We start from the raw sequence: 18,567 nt of genomic DNA on the forward strand, positions 1-18,567 counted from the left end.
TCAAATAGAACGAGTGAAGGGCATTCACTGCTCTTCAACCAGTGAAAGAGGGGAGCATCAAAGGCACACTTGCTTCTGCACTGCTTGAGCCAAGAGCATGCTGGCAGCCCCCATCCCTGCACTAGAGACCGGATACTTAAAAGCAGGAGTTCTGAAGGCCAAGCTACACTGTGCATGAATAGAGCCCAAATCTCGCAGTTAAGAGCCTCCAGGGCAGCAGTATATTTTGGGACTTTGTCGCTGTCACTGTCCAGTGCCATCGCGTGCCCTGGCACTACTGCTTTTCTAACCGTCCACTGCTGCAGTGTCTCTGCACTGCCTCACTCTCACAACCTACCATATGCTGCTATGGATGTATTGCCAGTGCAATACACTCTGGCAGCGTAAACTTGCACATCCGGTTCTCTGTGCATTGCTCGCTGTCCAGTATATGCAGAGCTCGTGTACACTGGCATTGCCTTGTATATGCAGTGTGCTACGCATTACCTTGCTCTTCCTACCCAGTGCTGGCAGTGCTGCAGTGTACTATTGTGCTGCTTCAGTATCACTGCTGAGTGCATGAACTGATTCGGAGTATGCTTGAGCTACCTCAATTTCCATACTTGCTGCATGCAGTTTTGTATAATCCTGCACCCCCTAGCGCCCTGCGCTCCCCCCAGCAATATATAATGCCACTGGCTCCCTTAACTGCCTCTTGCTGCAGTGTACCCCGGCTCGGACCAGCTGCGACGGGTCGTTGCTGCATTTTGTTCCAGACACTACCCGCACATTGTTGCAGTAGGCCCAGCCGCTAACGCCCTGCCGGGTCTCAGTGTGGGCAGTGCTGTCCCACCACTGCTGGCACGCACAGGCATTGTCCCATTCTTGTTGTCCATTGGCGCCCTGGCTGTTTGCAAGGTTAAGTAATACAGGTTTATTCATTCGCTTTTCCATTTATTCGCCGCCCGCTCTTCCACATAGGTTCGGTAAATTGCCTTTTTAACAGGTCATCGTTGGATTTGACACCAGTACAGGGAGAGCTGGTAAGAAATGGATACTTGGCTGAACTCTTATTAGGTCCCAAAACCAACACCAATTGGCTATGCCAATGCTTGTTATTGATTGAGCTCAAGTTTTATCTGGGACGTCCATGGGCTGGTGTCGGAGAGGCACTAGGTTACATGGTTTTTCTCCTAACAATATTGAGGCACGGCTTTGTGTTATCCTCACACTGCTGGAGGTTGATGGCAGCTTTGGAAACATTATTAATCCGCACTGAAGATCGTAAAGGAGAAAGCCCCTCAAAAAGGAGTACAGGAGGGCGCACCCCTCCTTATCTAGGTACGGTCTCAGCCAAACTACAGACACAATTATATTAACTCGTGTCAAGAGAAGAATCTAAAGCGTTGTGCAAAGTAGGGGGATCCTTTTATAAGGACGAGACCCCTCACTCACCCTAGGGTGACATGCTTCATCATGGGGCGCCCTCCTCACACTGGGCCGCAAGCCCCCCAGTGTGGGCTTCAACTCTCCAAAAAGAATGGAAGAGGAGCGGAGGGGTTTTATTTGGTTGTTTTCTGGAGGGGACCAAAAAACACGGTGAGTGAGGGGCAGAGTGCAAAAATGGAAAATTAACTCTGTGAAAAATATTAAAACTGTCTCCAGTTGGTAGCTGTATACAAAAAAGTTTGTGGCAAACGTAGTCTCATCTGTAAAAAAAATAAAGCCACGTTACGTATTGAAAAAGCTGCAGAACCTCCAAGTCTGTGGCCCCCTTCGTAGCTGCGGGTCGGTACTTTTCATAGAATAAGTAGGGAGAAGGAGAAAGAGGAACAATATTTAGGAACAGCAATGTATGAGTTTCCTGTAGGTTTAAAGGAGGATTCAATTGAAATTGGGATGGGGGAGGCGGTGAATTGGAAGGGAGATATGTAGTCCTACAGTGGTATGGAAAGTGTAAATTAACACATGGACAATATGGAAATAATAGGCTTCAGTCAAAAACCAAGACATGAAACCGGTTTTAAGATATTGTCCCAAAAAGAATATTACCTAAAATGACATGTGGCGCTGACCAGCATCATGGATGGTAAGGGCCTGTTGTCTTTTAATGGGGCCCTCGTAGATACCCTCTAGGCCACCTGGTCAGAACCACGCCCAGGCCCTCCAGTCAGTCCTCCTGTTGCCAGGCGATAAAGAGCAGCCCCTGGCAACCCTGATTTCCAAATTACCCTTCTCCTGAAGCTTTGTAGTGCAGGTGTCACTGAGCAAAGTTGAACCCCAAAGTTTTTCCTTCTGATTCCGCAGATAGGGAATGTAGACATAGTGACACTTTTACTAATAAGAATGTTCCACGACCAGCCATGCCCTATGATTCTTAAGTGCAGTGACTTCAGGGCAGGCACACCGCTCCACCACACAGGCATTGTGCGACGTGGTCAGTGAGATCTTGTCAGCCCCTCCTGGAGGACCTCAGGGCGTCCCTTGCCCAAAGAACTCCGCCTACAGTGAAATAAGTAGAGTTAGCCGGCCTTGACTCCACTGGTGGCATAAGCAGAGCCATCAGCACTAGTGTAGTCGTTAGACGTCGCCTTTAAACGCTAAGAACTGAATTCTCTGCTGGCGTTCAGGTTTCCACCATGGACATTCCCTTGATTCTATGCTCTTCCTGGCAAAGGCTGATGTGGCGCTAAAGCGGTTTAACGATGACACGGCCTCAGCAGGATCCTTGCCAATTCTACTAACTATATACACAGTTTTTGAAGCATGAATCTCTTCTAGATTCACATGTTGTGCATATTCCGCCACCTAGTGGTTGGCTGAATATGCACAGCGTGTGAATCTAGAAGAGCTTCAGGCTGCAGAACCATTGTTACAGGTAAGTAACTTGTTTCTTCGCTGCAACCTAAGAGTCTTAAGATACCAGCAATGCCAGTCTTCTCAGCAGACCCAGAGTTTCTGTGACAGAGGATATGGTGGGGATTTAAACCATTCACACCATAAGGGGAGGCAATCTTCTACTCCCTCCTCCCCTGCTTCAGCAGTTCCAAGCCGTTTGATTTGTTCTTTTAGACGCAGAGCCAGCCAGAGGCAGAATCCAATACTTCCTCTCCAGCTTGGAATCCATCAAGACAGACCAACGGCGTTCACAAAAATAAGGCGCAGGGGCAAATTTGGACCCCTTGCACTGCCGGAGCGTCACTTTGGGTGTGCCCTGGTGCCGCAAACTACAAAATCATATTTATGAGGTCTCTCAAAGTCACTTTGAATGGCCTCATCGATAAGGAGTAAGGCGAGGCAGCTCAAATCGCTGTTTTGCCTTACTCTGCACTAGTAAGACGTTCTTTGGTCGTTGCGATTGGTGTTCCCATACAACACCCATGAGTTTTCATGCTTCCCCAGATTTACAATACCATGTAAACCTGGGGATGCACCTAAACCTTACATCTCCCCCGGGGAGACACAGTGAGGAGAAATAACCCTATTTCTCCTCGTTTTTTCCTCTTTCCATGGGAAAATTCCTCCCAGGATTGTTTATGTGCAGGAAGGTTAATGTTGATGTTAATTAGGCTTATATAGCACGCAGCTGCCTCAGCAAAGAGGCGTCCCGGCGCTGACAGCAGAAACACATGGAGGCTAAGAGACTGGACAGGTCAGCGCAAAAGCAAAGGAAAAAAGGAGAAAGAAGAAGACTAAGCAGAGGGGAAGAGGTATATTTTAATGGCTTTTCTAAAGTCCAGCAAGCGGTCCAAGCTACAAATCCAGAAGGGCAGGGAGTTCCATAGCTTGGCTGCTAGTTAACGCGGAGACGGTTAACTCGGGGGACCACAACCAAATGTTGTCCCAGAGAACGCAGTTGACGTCTCGGCACATAAGGGGCCAGCAAATTAGCTAGGAGCCCAGGGGATGCAAGCTTCAGGATTTTAAAGGACAAACAAAGGGCCTTAAATACCATCCGCTTGGCCATGGGCAACCATTGTAACCGCCAGATAGCACTGGTAGCGGAGCAGCTACGCGGGAGCCCCAGGAGGGCTCTGACGGCAGCATTTTGGACACGCTGCAAGCACAAAACCTCAGCTTGATTAGCCCCTAGGAGAAGCGAGCTTGCATAGTCCAGTCTAGATAGAATGGCTGATTTGGCTGATTGGACAATCAGCTGATGGGTAGGAGGAGCAAAGAACCCGAGCAGGGGTCTAAGTCCCCGAAGAAGGCCGAAGCAAGTGCCGGCCACTTTCTTAGTGTGATCTTAGAAACTGAGGGTAGAGTCCATCCATACCCCAAGGTTCTTAACCACCATCATAGGAGTGGGAACACTACCAAGAGTCGTAGGCCACCATTGCTCGCTCCATAGTCTCCTATCCTTCCCTACCAGCACCTCAGTTTTATTAGCGTTCAGCTGGAGGCCGTTGGTGGTCATCCAGTCCGCGACAGCAGCCAGGCCGCTCCTAAACTTGGAAGCATCCTACGTGGAGCCATTGGAGAGGGCCACCACCAACTGCGTATCATCAGCGTAGGAGACCATGGCGAGGCCCTTGTTCCTAGCCACCGTAGCAAGAGTTTGGGCGTACAGATTAAAAAGTACCTGACTCAGGGCAGAGCCCTGAGGCGCACACCCTGACCGATGGAATGATCGCAGGAGAGAAACGGGGGGGACAGACACGCGGAATGATCTCCCTGACAGGAAGAATCTAAACCATTCCAGCGCAAGACCTACAACAACTGCCTCCTCCAGACGATGTAAAAGAATCCTGTGGGAGACCGTGTCAAATGCGGCACTGAGGTCAAGCAAAATCAGTGCCTCCGTGTGTCCTAAGGCGAGAATGGTCCACAGATGCTGCCAAAGCCATGAGAGGCGTCTTTCTGTGACCAGGGCGGAAGCCATTCTGGGAGGGATCGAAGGTGCCATTAGTATTCAAAAACCCCGTTAGAATGTTATTAACGTGAGCCTCAGTGATCTTAGCTACCTGTGGCAGAAGGGATATCGGGCAGAAATAATTCAATTTAGTCGGGTCCAATGAAGGTTTTTTAAGTATAGGAGGCACCATCGCCTGCTTCCATAGCTCAGGGACCACAGCTGTGGAGAGAGATGTATTAACAACCTGGCACAAGGGAGCCAGGAACACAGATAGAGAGAGCCCGATTCAACTTTCCCACTCAGCAGTACAAACTCTTCCTGCGTGATGATGGGGAGAGCCTCCAAAGAATGAAAAGGAGGTGATCCATGAAGAGCACCAGAAATTGGGGCACCAAGGAAAAGGCCTATAGATGGTGTCTACTTTATTTACAAAGAAGGTTGTCAGATCCTCACAGTGTTGCTCAGACATAATCACTGAAGCAGAAGAGTTTTTCCTAACTCTAAGGTCCTTGAGTATTTTAAAAATACACTTGGCCGGGTTACGGCTTAGCTTGATTTCATTAGCAAAGTAAGCCGACAAGACAATGTAAATGGTCCTTTGGAACCTCTTAATAGCGGCCAGATAGCAACTTTTAACAGCGGGGTCATTGTCCTTTGTCCAGGCACGCTCCAGTTTCTTACAGGTTTGCGTAGTGCGGCCAAAGAATCATTAAACCAAGGACTCGAGTCCGACTTGTGACCTTTAGACCATTTGGCTGGGATGAGAGAGTCCAGCGCATGAACAATCCAGTTACAAAGTGAGCTATTAGGCATATCAGAGTCACTAGGGTTAGCAGTAAGAAGAGCGTGGAAATCCTCTAGCTTCAATTTAGGCCACGGGCGTTTGAATAAGGGCAGTTGAACGGCCCTGTACGGGGGCTCGAAGACAGGGAAAGACATAGAGACCAGAAAATGGTCGGACCAGCCCACTGGCTTGGGTGTCCTAACAGAAGCGGAAGGAATGTTAGAACAAGCATTTACAATGCAATGGTTTCGCCTTTTGAAAAGTTTGAGCTATTGGCATTGTAAATGACAATTTGTATTTATGTGTTGGTTTTGAAAACAGATAAATAAATGGCTTTGTCATTTACACACCCACCCAGAGCCACACACAGTCAGGAGAACAAGCACAGTGAGGGGGCAGGGAAGCAAGCACAGCGAGGGGGCATGGAAGCAAGCACAGCGAGGGGGCATGGAAGCAAGCACAGCGAGGGGGCAGGGAAGCAAGCACAGCGAGGGGGCAGGGAAGCAAGCACAGCGAGGGGGCAGGGAAGCAAGCACAGCGAGGGGGCAGGGAAGCAAGCACAGCCAGGTGGCAGGGGAGCAAGCACAGCCAGGTGGCAGGGGAGCAAGCACAGCCAGGTGGCAGGGGAGCAAGCACAGCCAGGGGGCAGGGGAGCAAGCACAGCCAGGGGGCAGGGAAGCAAGCACAGCCAGGTGGCAGGGAAGCAAGCACAGCCATGGGGCAGGGAAGCAAGCACAGCCATGGGGCAGGGAAGCAAGCACAGCCATGGGGCAGGGAAGCAAGCACAGCCATGGGGCAGGGAAGCAAGCACAGCCAGGGGGCAGGGAAGCAAGCACAGCCATGTTTCCAGTGCTTGGCTATTCTGAACAAACCATTGGTATCCGGCCTGCCACTCAAACGAAAACAACTCCCAGAATACCTTCTATGAGCATTGGTACCCAGGAACCTGCACTAGCCTAACTGACAGGGTGGGTGTGTCTCAAACGATGTGGGGTTAGGTAAGACGTGTGGAGTAGGCCCTTTTTAAAGCACCCACCCCTCAGACAATATACACAAATGTGTGAGATAATCAGTGTTTACCTGTTCATTCACAAATGCACTTTCTGGAGCTAAATTCAGCAAATACTGTTCCTATGAGTCAGCACTCAGAATGTACCCTCGCAAATAGTGTTTGAGCCCACAAATGTTAAACTTCGGTGTGAGATATGGTTTGTGAATGAAGCCATAGAACTCCCACGCCCTACAAGTGACTAGTCTCCAACAAACAGAATCCTAGAAATAGCAGAGAGGCACAGCAATAAAACTCTTTAAAACATGGGTGGGAAACGGAATGGCAGGAAATGTGGCACAAAACTGCAGACCTATCATTTCACTTTTAGTCCTGACCCATTATTAGCAGGTGAGGTGTGTCTGCAGGAAGGAAACAACTTGCCAGCTCTGTAATACAGATACACCCTAAACAGAAAGCAAAGAGAACAGCACCATTGGGGAGGGTGCAAAACCAAAACACACACAACAAAGAGAACGTCAAGACATAGCAACAACCAGTACAAGAAACACCAACATGTAAAGCAAAACAAACACAGCTGTAAACAAGACAAACAACGGACACGAAAAAGGCAATATAAAGAGTACACGCCAACTGCATATAAAATAAGATAGAATAAAAGGCAACATAATTTCAACAAAAAGAACAAGACATGCAAAAGAGAGACAACACATAAAATATGACACGCAAACGAAGTAAAGCGCCAACCACCTGTAAAATGAGGCTGCTCTTACAATGAGTGCCCACCTGAAGTGATGGGAGGTCGATGGAAGAGCCATCTCCTCACACTACATACACTCTATTGAACAGCCTTACTGTGAGGACCTCGAGTGGGAATAAAATAAGTACAATAGGGTGCGTCCACGTACGTAATAGCACCGTTCCCACTCAAGTAACGCAATGACCAGCATGAAGCAGTGTGACATCACCACGGCAGATCAAAGAGCACCAAAACCTTCTCGGTACAAATACGTCACTGGGTCACACTAGCGGCTCCTCCTGCGAAGGTGAGGGGTGACCCACCGGGTCGTGGCAAGCCGGCTAGCCGGACAAATGTCCTGCACTGTGCAGCGAACAGAAGAAAAACGAAAGAAGCGACCTTTGAGAACTTGTCAAAGAGGCAGGGTTTCTGAAGAAAGCATTACTCATGGCTGTACCTGACCCCACCCTCCGCTGGTGACTCAAGGGATGGCAAATATCTTCTGGGAACAACCTGTGAGGCTGCAAGAATGCGGATCTCTGGGGCCTATGCTGGGCGCTCCTACGCCAGGCCTTTAGAGACAGCTGGCACAGCCTCAAAAACAACTGCACCCGCCGTGTACTGCAGGAAGGACGCTGAAGAGGGGGCATATGGGGGGCTGCCCACAGAGTGGGGGTCTGTCCACAGGAAGCGGGGTTGCTGTGCCTTTTGTAGAAAAGAGAGGTTTAACCTCGACAACCACCAACTATTTCTGCCATTGCATTGTCTAAAAATCCATACCCCATACCCCAAAAGTCCATAATCTCAAAATCCTTACCAAGGAAACCATGGGCTAGATGTTACCGATACCGGTTAGAATTGAGGCGAGAGGGAGGGGCGGGAACGGGCTCACGGACAGCGGGAGGGGGGATGGGCACACAGACAGTGGGAGGGGGGACGGGCACACGGACAGCGGGTGGGGGGCGGGAACGGACAGCAGGACATTTCCGAAATGGCGAAAACAAAGCTTTTAAAAAAAACACAAAAAAACACACCCACAGCCGCATGACGTGGGCAAAAGCCTTAAATTCTCGGAACGCCCACGAATCTGCTCCGGCATTGACGGACAGATCTCTGTTCCAATGGCTAGCCTCCATTTATGGATCTAGCCAATGGAACAGAGGGGCGGGACAACACACACATACTGTACACATAAGATTTCGCCTGCGCCGAAAAGCTGCGCGATGCGCAGCTTTCGACAGGCGAAACCTAAAAAACGGGTGCAGCAGGTGGCCAGCCCTATGGGTTGGGCCATAGACTAATTGACTTAGTTGGCAGGCCGCCAGATCTGCGAGCAAACTGCAGATTTCAGGGTCATGATGAAGATCGAAATACAGATTAGGATCCCCCAAAATGCTGAAGTTGGCCGCACACATTGCTAGCGTACAGGTGGCATTCAAGAGGGCAGATTTTAACTCCTTAGCAGTCCCAGATGGGCGGTAGACTAACAGCCCTGACATAGTCGAATGGGCGCTAAAAGTGATTTTAAAATGCGCACATTTGCATCCCTCCGTCGAGACTTTAACAAATAAACACGAGTAGCAGAATTTTAAAATTACCGCAATACCGCCCCCTCTAGGCTCTCTATGTAAGATCTGAATATTGTAACCTGGAGGAAGCGCTAGGCCAGGTTCAGCCACCAGATAATCATTTAGCCAGGTTTCAGTAAGAAAAAAGGCCTCGGGGGGATTTATCCAGAACCAGATCATAGATGTCCAAATAGTGTTTGGCCAAAGAGTGAACATTTAAATGCAGGATTTTCATAGAAGACCTGTGGAGGGGAAGGTGAAGGGGGCGACACGACAACGTGAACGAGTCGAACCCGCACCAAAGACAGCCAAAAGGTCCCTCCAAGGGACCTAGTGGAAGTGGGCTACAAGGTTTTACCAAAGTATTAACAGACAACAATTCCGCCCTAGAATAGGTACATGGTCCTGTAGTGCACCTACCAGCATGTGCCCCTTCCTACACAAAAATCAATCCTGCCTGTGATGGCCCCCTTGCACCATGATGCAAGGGGGCCTGCGTTAACACTAGGCGGATGAGCCCGCACAGCACAAGGGGAAAGGATAGGAGTGCACCGTATTGGATCAATACAGTGCATTCCTGCCCATCTCCTTTTACGTAGGGCAGCTCAATAAGGCGACTAGCTGCGCTGCCCTACACAAACATCCCATAAAGAGGCCCGCAGTGTCAATACTACTGTGCACCGGAGGTTTCTGCCTGTAAGTCACCGGGAGACGTATTCCAACTGTGATAATCCTCTGTGCAATCCCACCGTCACCTCTCCTGCCTTCTCGGGAAAGTCACCACAGACCAAACCCGACTCTTCCTCATAGCCCAGGACTAGGCCGGGAGAGCGTGGCATCCTGGGCAGGAGGCAGAGCAGCCTGTGGAGTTTGTACGAGCCCCAGACAGGGCACAGTGGTGATATGGAACACACTGAATGTAAACAAAGCTGGGCATATGACAGGTCAGAAATACCCTCAAGGCTCTAAATCTGGCAGGTATATTTCAGGCACCAGTATCTGCATTCCCTGAATGTTTTTCTAGCCCTGAAAGTCATCCATGGAATAGCTTAACTGAATCACTGTATGAGAGGTAAAACAGACAATGAAGTGAGTCGAGCATATGTGGCTGCAGCACCACCTCCTGTGCTGTATGTCCTCCCTGCTGCAGCAGCACCTCCTGTGCTGTATGTCCTCCCTGCTGCAGCAGCACCTCCTGTGCTGCATGTCCTCCCTGCTGCAGCACCACCTGTGCTGTATGTCCTCCCTGCTGCAGCACCACCTGTGCTGTATGTCCTCCCTGCTGCAGCAGCACCTCCTGTGCTGTATGTCCTTCCTGCAGCAGCAGCACCGCCTGCACTGTATGTCCTCCCTGCTGCAGCAGCACCGCCTGTGCTGCATGTCCTCCCTGCTGCAGCAGCACCGCCTGTGCTGCATGTCCTTCCTGCAGCAGCAGCACCGCCTGCACTGTATGTGCTCCGTGCTGCAGCAGCACCTCCTGTGCTGTATGTGCTCCGTGCTGCAGCAGCACCTCCTGTGCTGTATGTCCTTCCTGCAGCAGCAGCACCTCCTGCACTGTATATTTTTTGCCTGGTGGGTAGGAGCCATGACCAGTTGTCTTAGGCCCATTATTTCTAGGTCTGATGTGAGAGCGATGGTATCCCTATCATTTTCTTGTTCTAAATAAAAATTTAAATCACCCATAATTGTGGTGGACTCTTCAGTGGCTATTGATTCTGTTATGGTGCTTAAATTAGTGAGGAAAGCTGCTCTTGTCCCAGGAGGTCGATACAGGAGCACTCCCTTAAAGTTAAAGAGGTGTGAATTTTATATTAAAATGTATTGCTTCACATGACGTGACAGGAATAGGTGATATGCGGACCTCAAATTGGTCTCTTACTATAATGGCCAACCCTCCGCCTTTCTTTCTGGCCCTATCCTGCCTATAGGCGTTATAGCCAGGTGGGACTGCTGTAACGAGGTCGGGGCGGATGCTCCGTCCGTCCATGTTTCTGTAATATAGAGGACATCTAAGTTGTGATCGGTGATGAGGTCTGCTATCTCTTGGCAGTGTTTGCTCAAGGATCGTGCATTGATGAGGGCCATAACAACGACCCGCTCACTGACATTTTTTAATACTTTCATAGGGGTAGTAGAGTTGTTAAAAGGGATTATAGTGTCACAGTGAGAGCATTTTGTGTTAGCCTCCATGGGATTTTGAGATAAATCAAATTTTTTACAACGGGGGGAGTAGGTTGGGCGGAGCTCCATTAAAGCACTGCGTTTGTACGTAAATGTACGAGCAGGGGTCGTGGCCCTAGGCCCGGTCCCGGCGCGGACGGGCGCAGACGGGCTTGCCTTTGGCGCGCCATAGGCGCGCCCGCTGCGCGGACGATAGTGCATCTCCTTATATCCGGTATGAGGAGGGCGTGAAGCGGCCAGCAGCTGCAGCGCTACCCCTCCCTCACCCAAGATGGCCGAACCCTTCTCTCCAGGCGCCACGAAGTGAAAGTGCGCTCTGGGAGTCGGTTCGAGGGGGCAGTGACCCGTGCAGGAGTTTTTAATCAACAATCCTACACAGTGCAAGTATTTATAGATTTTTAAAAAGTTATATACACGTGCGGCGTTTTTTAAAATCAAACTATCCAACACAGTAAAATAACAATATTCAAAGTGCAAAGTGCAATGTTAAATAAGCAAAACACAGCGCCCCCGGCTTCCGCCTCAGGGGAAAGACATCGGTAGAGTCAGCGAGGCAGCGCTGCTTACCGAGTTAAGTACAGTGGGAGGGCGGAAAGCGGCCAGCAGCTGCAGCGCTACCCCTCCCTCACCCAAGATGGCCGAACCCTTCTCTCCAGGCGCCACAAAGTGAAAGTGCGCTCTGGGAGTCGGTTCGAGGGGGCAGTGACCCGTGCAGGAGTTTTTAATCAACAATCCTACACAGTGCAAGTATTTATAGATTTAAAAAAAGTTACATACACGTGCAGCGTTTTTTAAAATCAAACTATCCAACATAGTAAAATAACAGTATTCAAAGTGCAAAGTGCAATGTTAAATAAGCAAAACAAAGCGCCCCCGGCTTCCGCCTCAGGGGAAAGACATCGGTAGAGTCTGCCTGTTCTGCATGACCTTCCTGCTGCAGCAGCACTGCCTGTGCTGCATGTCCTCCCTGCTGCATGTCCTCCCTGCTGCTGGAGCACCGCCTGTGCTGCATGTCCTCCCTGCTGCAGCAGCACCTCCTGTGCTGTATGTCCTCCCTGCTGGTGCTGCATGTCCTCCCTGCTTCAGCAGCACCGCCTGTGCTGTATGTCCTCCCTGCAGCAGCAGCACCGCCTGTGCTGCATGTCCTCCCTGCTGCTGCAGCACCGCCTGTGCTGTATGTCCTCCCTGCTGCAGCAGCACCGCCTGTGCTGTATGTCCTCCCTGCTGCAGCAGCACTGCCTGTGCTGCATGTCCTCCCTGCTGCAGCAGCACCGCCTGTGCTGCATGTCCTCCCCGCTGCAGCGGTTCAGGATGCACCCCAGTGATTCTGGCAGAATGAGGTGTGTGCTGTGCACAGGTCTGCACTGAGGGCATGGGAAGGTGCCTGCACTCTGTGTAGGACAGGAGCAGCGATGGCGGAAACGGACCCAAACATACAACCTGTGGCAGCATTGCCAAGCTTGGGTGCTGTGCCGCTGGGATTCTTTGCCAGTCGATCATGCATTGGTCCTGCGGCGGTGCCCACTTTATCTCGCCTCTGACAGTACACAGTTGAGGGGGATCGCAATTCTGGTTCGCCTCCCAGCAGGAAGTCAGAATGTCTTTGTCGAATCTCAATTGTAATTGGATTCAATGGACTACAACACGAAATAGGTTTAGCCGTTGCTCAGTTTTTTATTGTTATCATTCAGTCGTGTACTGAAAGAAGCTGCACTATTCCTTAAGTGGATAATGTGTAGTGTGTTTTTGACTTTTTGCGTTTGATGTATAACATTTTTCTAAGGAAAGGCATGTACCACAAGGGCCAGAGTTTGCGGATTCCGGAATCCATATCGAAAGAAAGGTTTACATTAAATGAATTCTTTAACATAGTTGTGTGTAATATTTAGGTGTTTGTGTATTAAAGTTAAAAAAACAAAAAATGTAATAAAAGTCAAAGTACTAGCTGGACATTGATTTATTCGGTGTTGTTTCTGAGTTCTGAGCCTCTCTCCCTGAGTCGGCCTCTGAATGCTTCCCCAAGTTGACAAACCCCAGCAAAGAACCCCATCTAACTCAGAAGTGTAGCTACACTCTGTGACCACCTCTCTTTGTTTTCTTTCAGATATTAGCCACTGGGCTAAGCGCACTTTATTCTTCGCTACCACGAAAAATCGAGGTGAGAGGCGACGACTGGCACTTTCTGAGGCGAGAGGACTGGATCGGGGTCTCTTCACTGGTTCTGTTCATGAATTCCTTGGAGTTCTGCAATGCTGTGACTCAGGTATTGGACTTCTGCTGGCTGCATTTAAGGATTTGTCTTTCTTACCTTACAGTGTCGTACGCAGGCGCTCTATTCTGTGCCCCTGCCAATGGCCTCTGTAAACACTGTCCCATATCCCTCCAACAGTGCCCTCTATTCCTTTAGCACTTCATGAAACCTCTGCCCTGTATTCCTGCAGTGCCACTTGTAACCACTGCCCCATATCCCTGCACCACCATTTATAGACACTGCCGCGCATCCCTGTAACTCAGTCTGTAAACACTGCCATGTACTCCTGAAACACCATTTATAAACACTGCAGAGCGTCCCTGTAACTCCGTCTGTAAACACTGCCGTGTACCCCTGCACCACCATTTATAGACACTGCCGCGCATCCCTGTAACTCAGTCTGTAAACACTGCTGTGTACTCCTGCAACACCATTTATAAATACTGCAGCGCGTTCCTGTAACTCAGTCTGTAAACACTGCCATGTACTCCTGCAACACCAATTATAAACACTGCAGCGCGTCCCTGTAACTCAGTCTGTAAACACTGCCATGTACTCCTGCAACACCAATTATAAACACTGCAGCGCGTCCCTGTAACTCAGTCTGTAAACACTGCCATGTACTCCTGCAACACCAATTATAAACACTGCAGCGCGTCCCTGTAACTCAGTCTGTAAACACTGCCATGTACTCCTGCAACACCATTTATAAACTCTGCAGCGCCTCCCTGTAACTCAGTCTGTAAACACTGCCATGTACTCCTGCAACACCATTTATAAACACTGCAGCGCGTCCCTGTAACTCAGTCTGTATACACTGCCCTGTACGCCTGCAATGACATCTGTAAACACTGCCCATATCCCTCCAACAGTGCCCTGTATTCCTTTAGACCTTCATGAAACCTCTGCCCTGTATCCCTGCAGTGCCACTTGTAACCACTGACCTATATCCCGGCACCACCATTTATAGACACTGTCACGCATCCCTGTAACTCAGTCTGTAAACACTGCAGAATACTCATGCAGCACCCTTTATGAACTCTGCAGCGCATCCCTGGAACTCAGTCTGTAAACACTGCCCTGTACTCCTGCAGCACCATTTATAAACGCTGCCGGGCATCCCTGTAACTCAGTCTGTAAATACTGCCATGTACTCCTACAACACCATTTTTTAACTCTGCAGCGCATCCCTGTAACTCATTCTGTAAACACTGCTGTGTACCCCATGCAGCACCATTTATAAACACTGCCGCGCACCCTGCAACTCCGTCTGTAAACACTGCCGTGTACCCCTGCACCACCATTTATAAACACTGCCGTGCACCCTGCAACTCAGTCTGTAAACACTGTCCTGTATTCCTGCAGCACCATTTATAAACCCTGCCGGGCATCCCTGCAACTCAGTCTGTAAACACTGTCCTGTATTCCTGCAGCACCATTTATAAACCCTGCCGGGCATCCCTGGAACTCAGTCTGTAAACACTGCCATGTACCAGTCAACACCATTTATAAACACTGCTGTGCTCTTTACACCTCAGTCTGTAAACACTGCTTTGTACTCCTGCAGCACCATTTTTAACCCCTTCGCTGCTTCTGACGGCCAACGGCCGTCGCGTGCACTACCTCCATAGTGCTGCGCACGTCCGTTTGCCGTTGTGGCCCCGCCCACTCTGCTAAACCGCCGCACCGCGGCAGAAATGCCGCCGCGGATAAACACTGCAGCGCACCCCACAACTCAGTCTGTAAACACTGGCATGTACCCCTCAACACCTTTTATAAACTCTGCAGCGCATCCCTGTAACTCAGTCTGTAAACACTGCCATGTACTCCTGCAACACCATTTATAAACACTGCAGCGCGTCCCTGTAACTCAGTCTGTAAACACTGCTCTGTACCCCATGCAGCACCATTTATAAACTCTGCAGCGCATCCCTGCAACTCAGTCTGTAAACACTGCCCTGTACTCCTGCAGCACCATTTATAAACACTGCCACGCATCCCTGTAACTCAGTCTGAAAACACTGCCGTGTACCCCTGCACCACCATTTATAAACGCTGCAGGGCATTCCTGTAACTCAGTATGTAAACACTGTCTTGTACCCCATAGACACCATTTAAATACACTGCAGCGCATCCCTTCAACTTAGTCTGTAAACACTGCCTTGTACTCCTGCAACACCATTTAAAAGCACTGCCATGCACCCTACAACATGCTCTGTAAACACTGCCCTGTACCCCTGCTGCACCATTTATAAACACTGCCGTGCTCCCTGCAACTCAGTCTGTAAACACTGTTATGTACCCCTCAACACCGTTTATAGGCACTGCACTGTATCCTTGAAGCACTTTCTGTAAACTCTGCCATGTACTCCTGCAACACCATTTATATACACTGCAGCAGATCCCTGCAATTCAGTCTGTAAACACTGCCATGTTCCCTCTGCACCACCGTTTATAAACATTGTCGTGCTCCCTGCAACTCAGTCTGTAAACACTGCCATGTACCCCAGACACCATATATAAACCCTGCTGTGCAACCGTGCAACACGCTCTGTAAACACAGGTCTGTTCCCTTGCAGCACCATTTATAAACTCTGCAGCGCATCCCTGCAACTCAGTCTGTAAACACTGCCCTGTATTCCTGCAGCACCATTTATGACCACTGCCGCGCATCTCTATAACTCAGTCTGTAAACACTGCCGTGTACCCCTGCACCACCATTTATAAACACTGCTGTGCACCCTGCAACTCAGTCTGTAAACACTGCCCTTTATTCCTGCAGAACCATTTATAAACACTGCCGTGCACCCTGCAACTCAGTCTGTAAACACTGCCCTGTATTCCTGCAGCACCATTTATAAACACTGCTGTGCACCCTGCAACTCTGTCTGTAAACACTGCCCTGTACTCCTGCTACAGCAAACTAATGATGGACGGAATGCTGACATTGCAAACATTCTCCCCCCGTCAAAAGATCTGTTATATCCATCGTTCTTTTGCCCTCTACGCCACCCCAGTTTGGACCCAGCCATATCCAAATAAGTCTTGACATATGTAAGGCAGCTACATGGCCTACACCACACACATTTACCAAACACTATTGCGTAAATGTGTTAATATAGCAACAAGCTAATGTAGGCCAAGCAGTTCTTAAAACACTGTTTCAAACTGCAACATCTATAGGTTAGCCACCACTTTGGGAGTATACTGCTTTGTAGTCTATGCAAAGCATGTGTATCTACAGCACACGTGCCTCAAATGGATCATGTTACTTACCCAGTAAGCATCTGTTCTTGGCTTGTAGAGCTGCTGATTCACATGCGCCCACCCGCCTCCCCAGGCACCTATAGTTGTTGCAGTTCTTGAGTATACATTCATACACATGGACATCTCTATACTACACATACTCCATTCTCACCCTCTTGAGGGAACACAATCAAGTTGATGCTCATGCGCATTGTCACCGAAAGGAGGAGTCACCTTACCTCGTGACTAAGAAAGACTTCTTCAACGAAAAACAGCACACATCCGGACCCAACACTAGATATTAGCAGTATGCAAAGCATGTGAATCTACAGCTCTACATGCCAAAAACAGATGCATACTGGGAAAGTAATATAATCTATAGTGTATTGTGCATGGTACAATAGGGAAATAAATATACCTACTAAATTGTGCAGATATTTACAAGCAAGTCTGTGTAACCAACAATACAAAACTATCAATTTACTGATATCTGTCATAATTCATGGTGCAAGTGCTGGATATTACATGAAACTGTGGCTGATATTTACGAGAGATTCAAAGGAAGTGAATAATATTCAGAACTCCTGCCTGAAAGGTGCAATTGAGAAATGCTTTGTTATTTTGCCCTTAGCCTCTTGGATGCTCCTGACGATCTGAGCTCGTCATGAGCCACGGCGCTCCGGTGCTCATGACGAGCTCAGCTCGTCATGGCCCGTGGAACGCTCGGTTGCGGGGAGAATTCCCCCGCTGTGCTGAGCGTTCCACGGGAGGCAATACACCTGTGACTAGCTGAGCTCCTCATGAGCACAGAAGCGCCGTAGCTCATGACGAGCTCAGCTCGTCATGAGCATGCGGGCGCTGTGCGCTCCCCCCTCCCCCCAGCACAGCGGGGGATTAACCCCCGCAGAGAAGGGGTTAAAGTTATTCAGCCCTGTAATACTAGGACAGGAGCCAGGTAACTCATGCCAGCGAGCCACTCCTGTTGCTCCTTGATGGACTAAGTTTCACTATTCATCTATGACATATTCTCGGACTTTGCTGTTATGACCAACATGAAGAAGAAAGGGATAAAAACCTTTGATTTTAATTCTCTCTTAACCGCATGCGCGCTAGCGGGTTTTCCCGCTGTGCGCGGAAATTTGAAAATCGCGGCTTTTGTGACAAAGCCAGCTCGTCATGCGCGCAGCGCAGGTAACGCCCATGACGAGCTGGCTTTTTCATCCGCAGCGAAGGGGTTAAAATATTAAATGAACACACAGAATGTTTAGTCTTCGCCTTATTGCAGTGTATTTTAACATGCAGTGCCCTTTAACATGCACTCTAATGCTGTTTGTGGTTTGTAAAATTGCATGTGATGGTGTCCTGTAGGTCAGGTTCTTGCTTTGCCAACGCTCACTAAAAAGTATTTTTCAGTTTCAACCTTATTTTCCCCTTTTGTTAGTCTTTATTTTCCTTTTGATCATTGTGGTTTTCCATTGGTCTGAGTTTCTTCTATAGCAAGACTAATTCTTATTTTCGTTATTCCCTTTGCTTCTTTTTTATTCTCTTTTCTGTATTCAACCATGTCTTTTATAATTAAACCATTATTGGTTGGTGTTTTGTTGGGGTGAGGACTTTAACACGTTTCATGCTTTGTGTTTTGCACAGGTGGCACATCCTCTGGTTCAGAATCAACTAGTGGATTATGTGCACAATGGATTCCTGGTGCCTGTGATGGGGCCTGCTCTGCACAAGGTAAGGGCCCTTTTGACTGCCCTGCATGAGCTGCTAATTTTCTTAGTGCTGTGCTTGTGCAGCGTAGACATCCTATCTCTGTCTCCTGCTATGCACAGGACAACCCTCCTGTCAGTGCTATACCAGCTTCACCCAGCTGAGCAGCCTGTTCACATGGCTGCCTCACATGATGTCTGAATCCTGATACTGGTCTGCCCTCTCTACACACAGTAAGAAGCCTG

General features: G+C 49.2%; 1 protein-coding gene across 4 annotated transcripts in view; it reads left to right on the forward strand.

Moving 5' to 3' along the window:
* The window catches only part of FHIP1B (FHF complex subunit HOOK interacting protein 1B), a 449,140-nt gene that overhangs the window by 291,978 nt on the left and 138,595 nt on the right, over positions 1 to 18,567 (forward strand). For all 4 annotated transcript variants that reach the window (XM_086933723.1, XM_086933726.1, XM_086933725.1 and 1 more), the window contains 2 exons: positions 13,220 to 13,378; positions 18,260 to 18,346. In XM_086933723.1, the coding sequence (XP_086789849.1) occupies positions 13,220 to 13,378; positions 18,260 to 18,346 (246 nt within the window). The remainder of the gene's footprint in view (positions 1 to 13,219; positions 13,379 to 18,259; positions 18,347 to 18,567) is intronic.

The sequence above is a fragment of the Lissotriton vulgaris genome, chromosome 8, assembly GCF_964263255.1.
Source record: "Lissotriton vulgaris chromosome 8, aLisVul1.2, whole genome shotgun sequence".
Classification (NCBI taxonomy): domain Eukaryota; kingdom Metazoa; phylum Chordata; class Amphibia; order Caudata; family Salamandridae; genus Lissotriton; species Lissotriton vulgaris.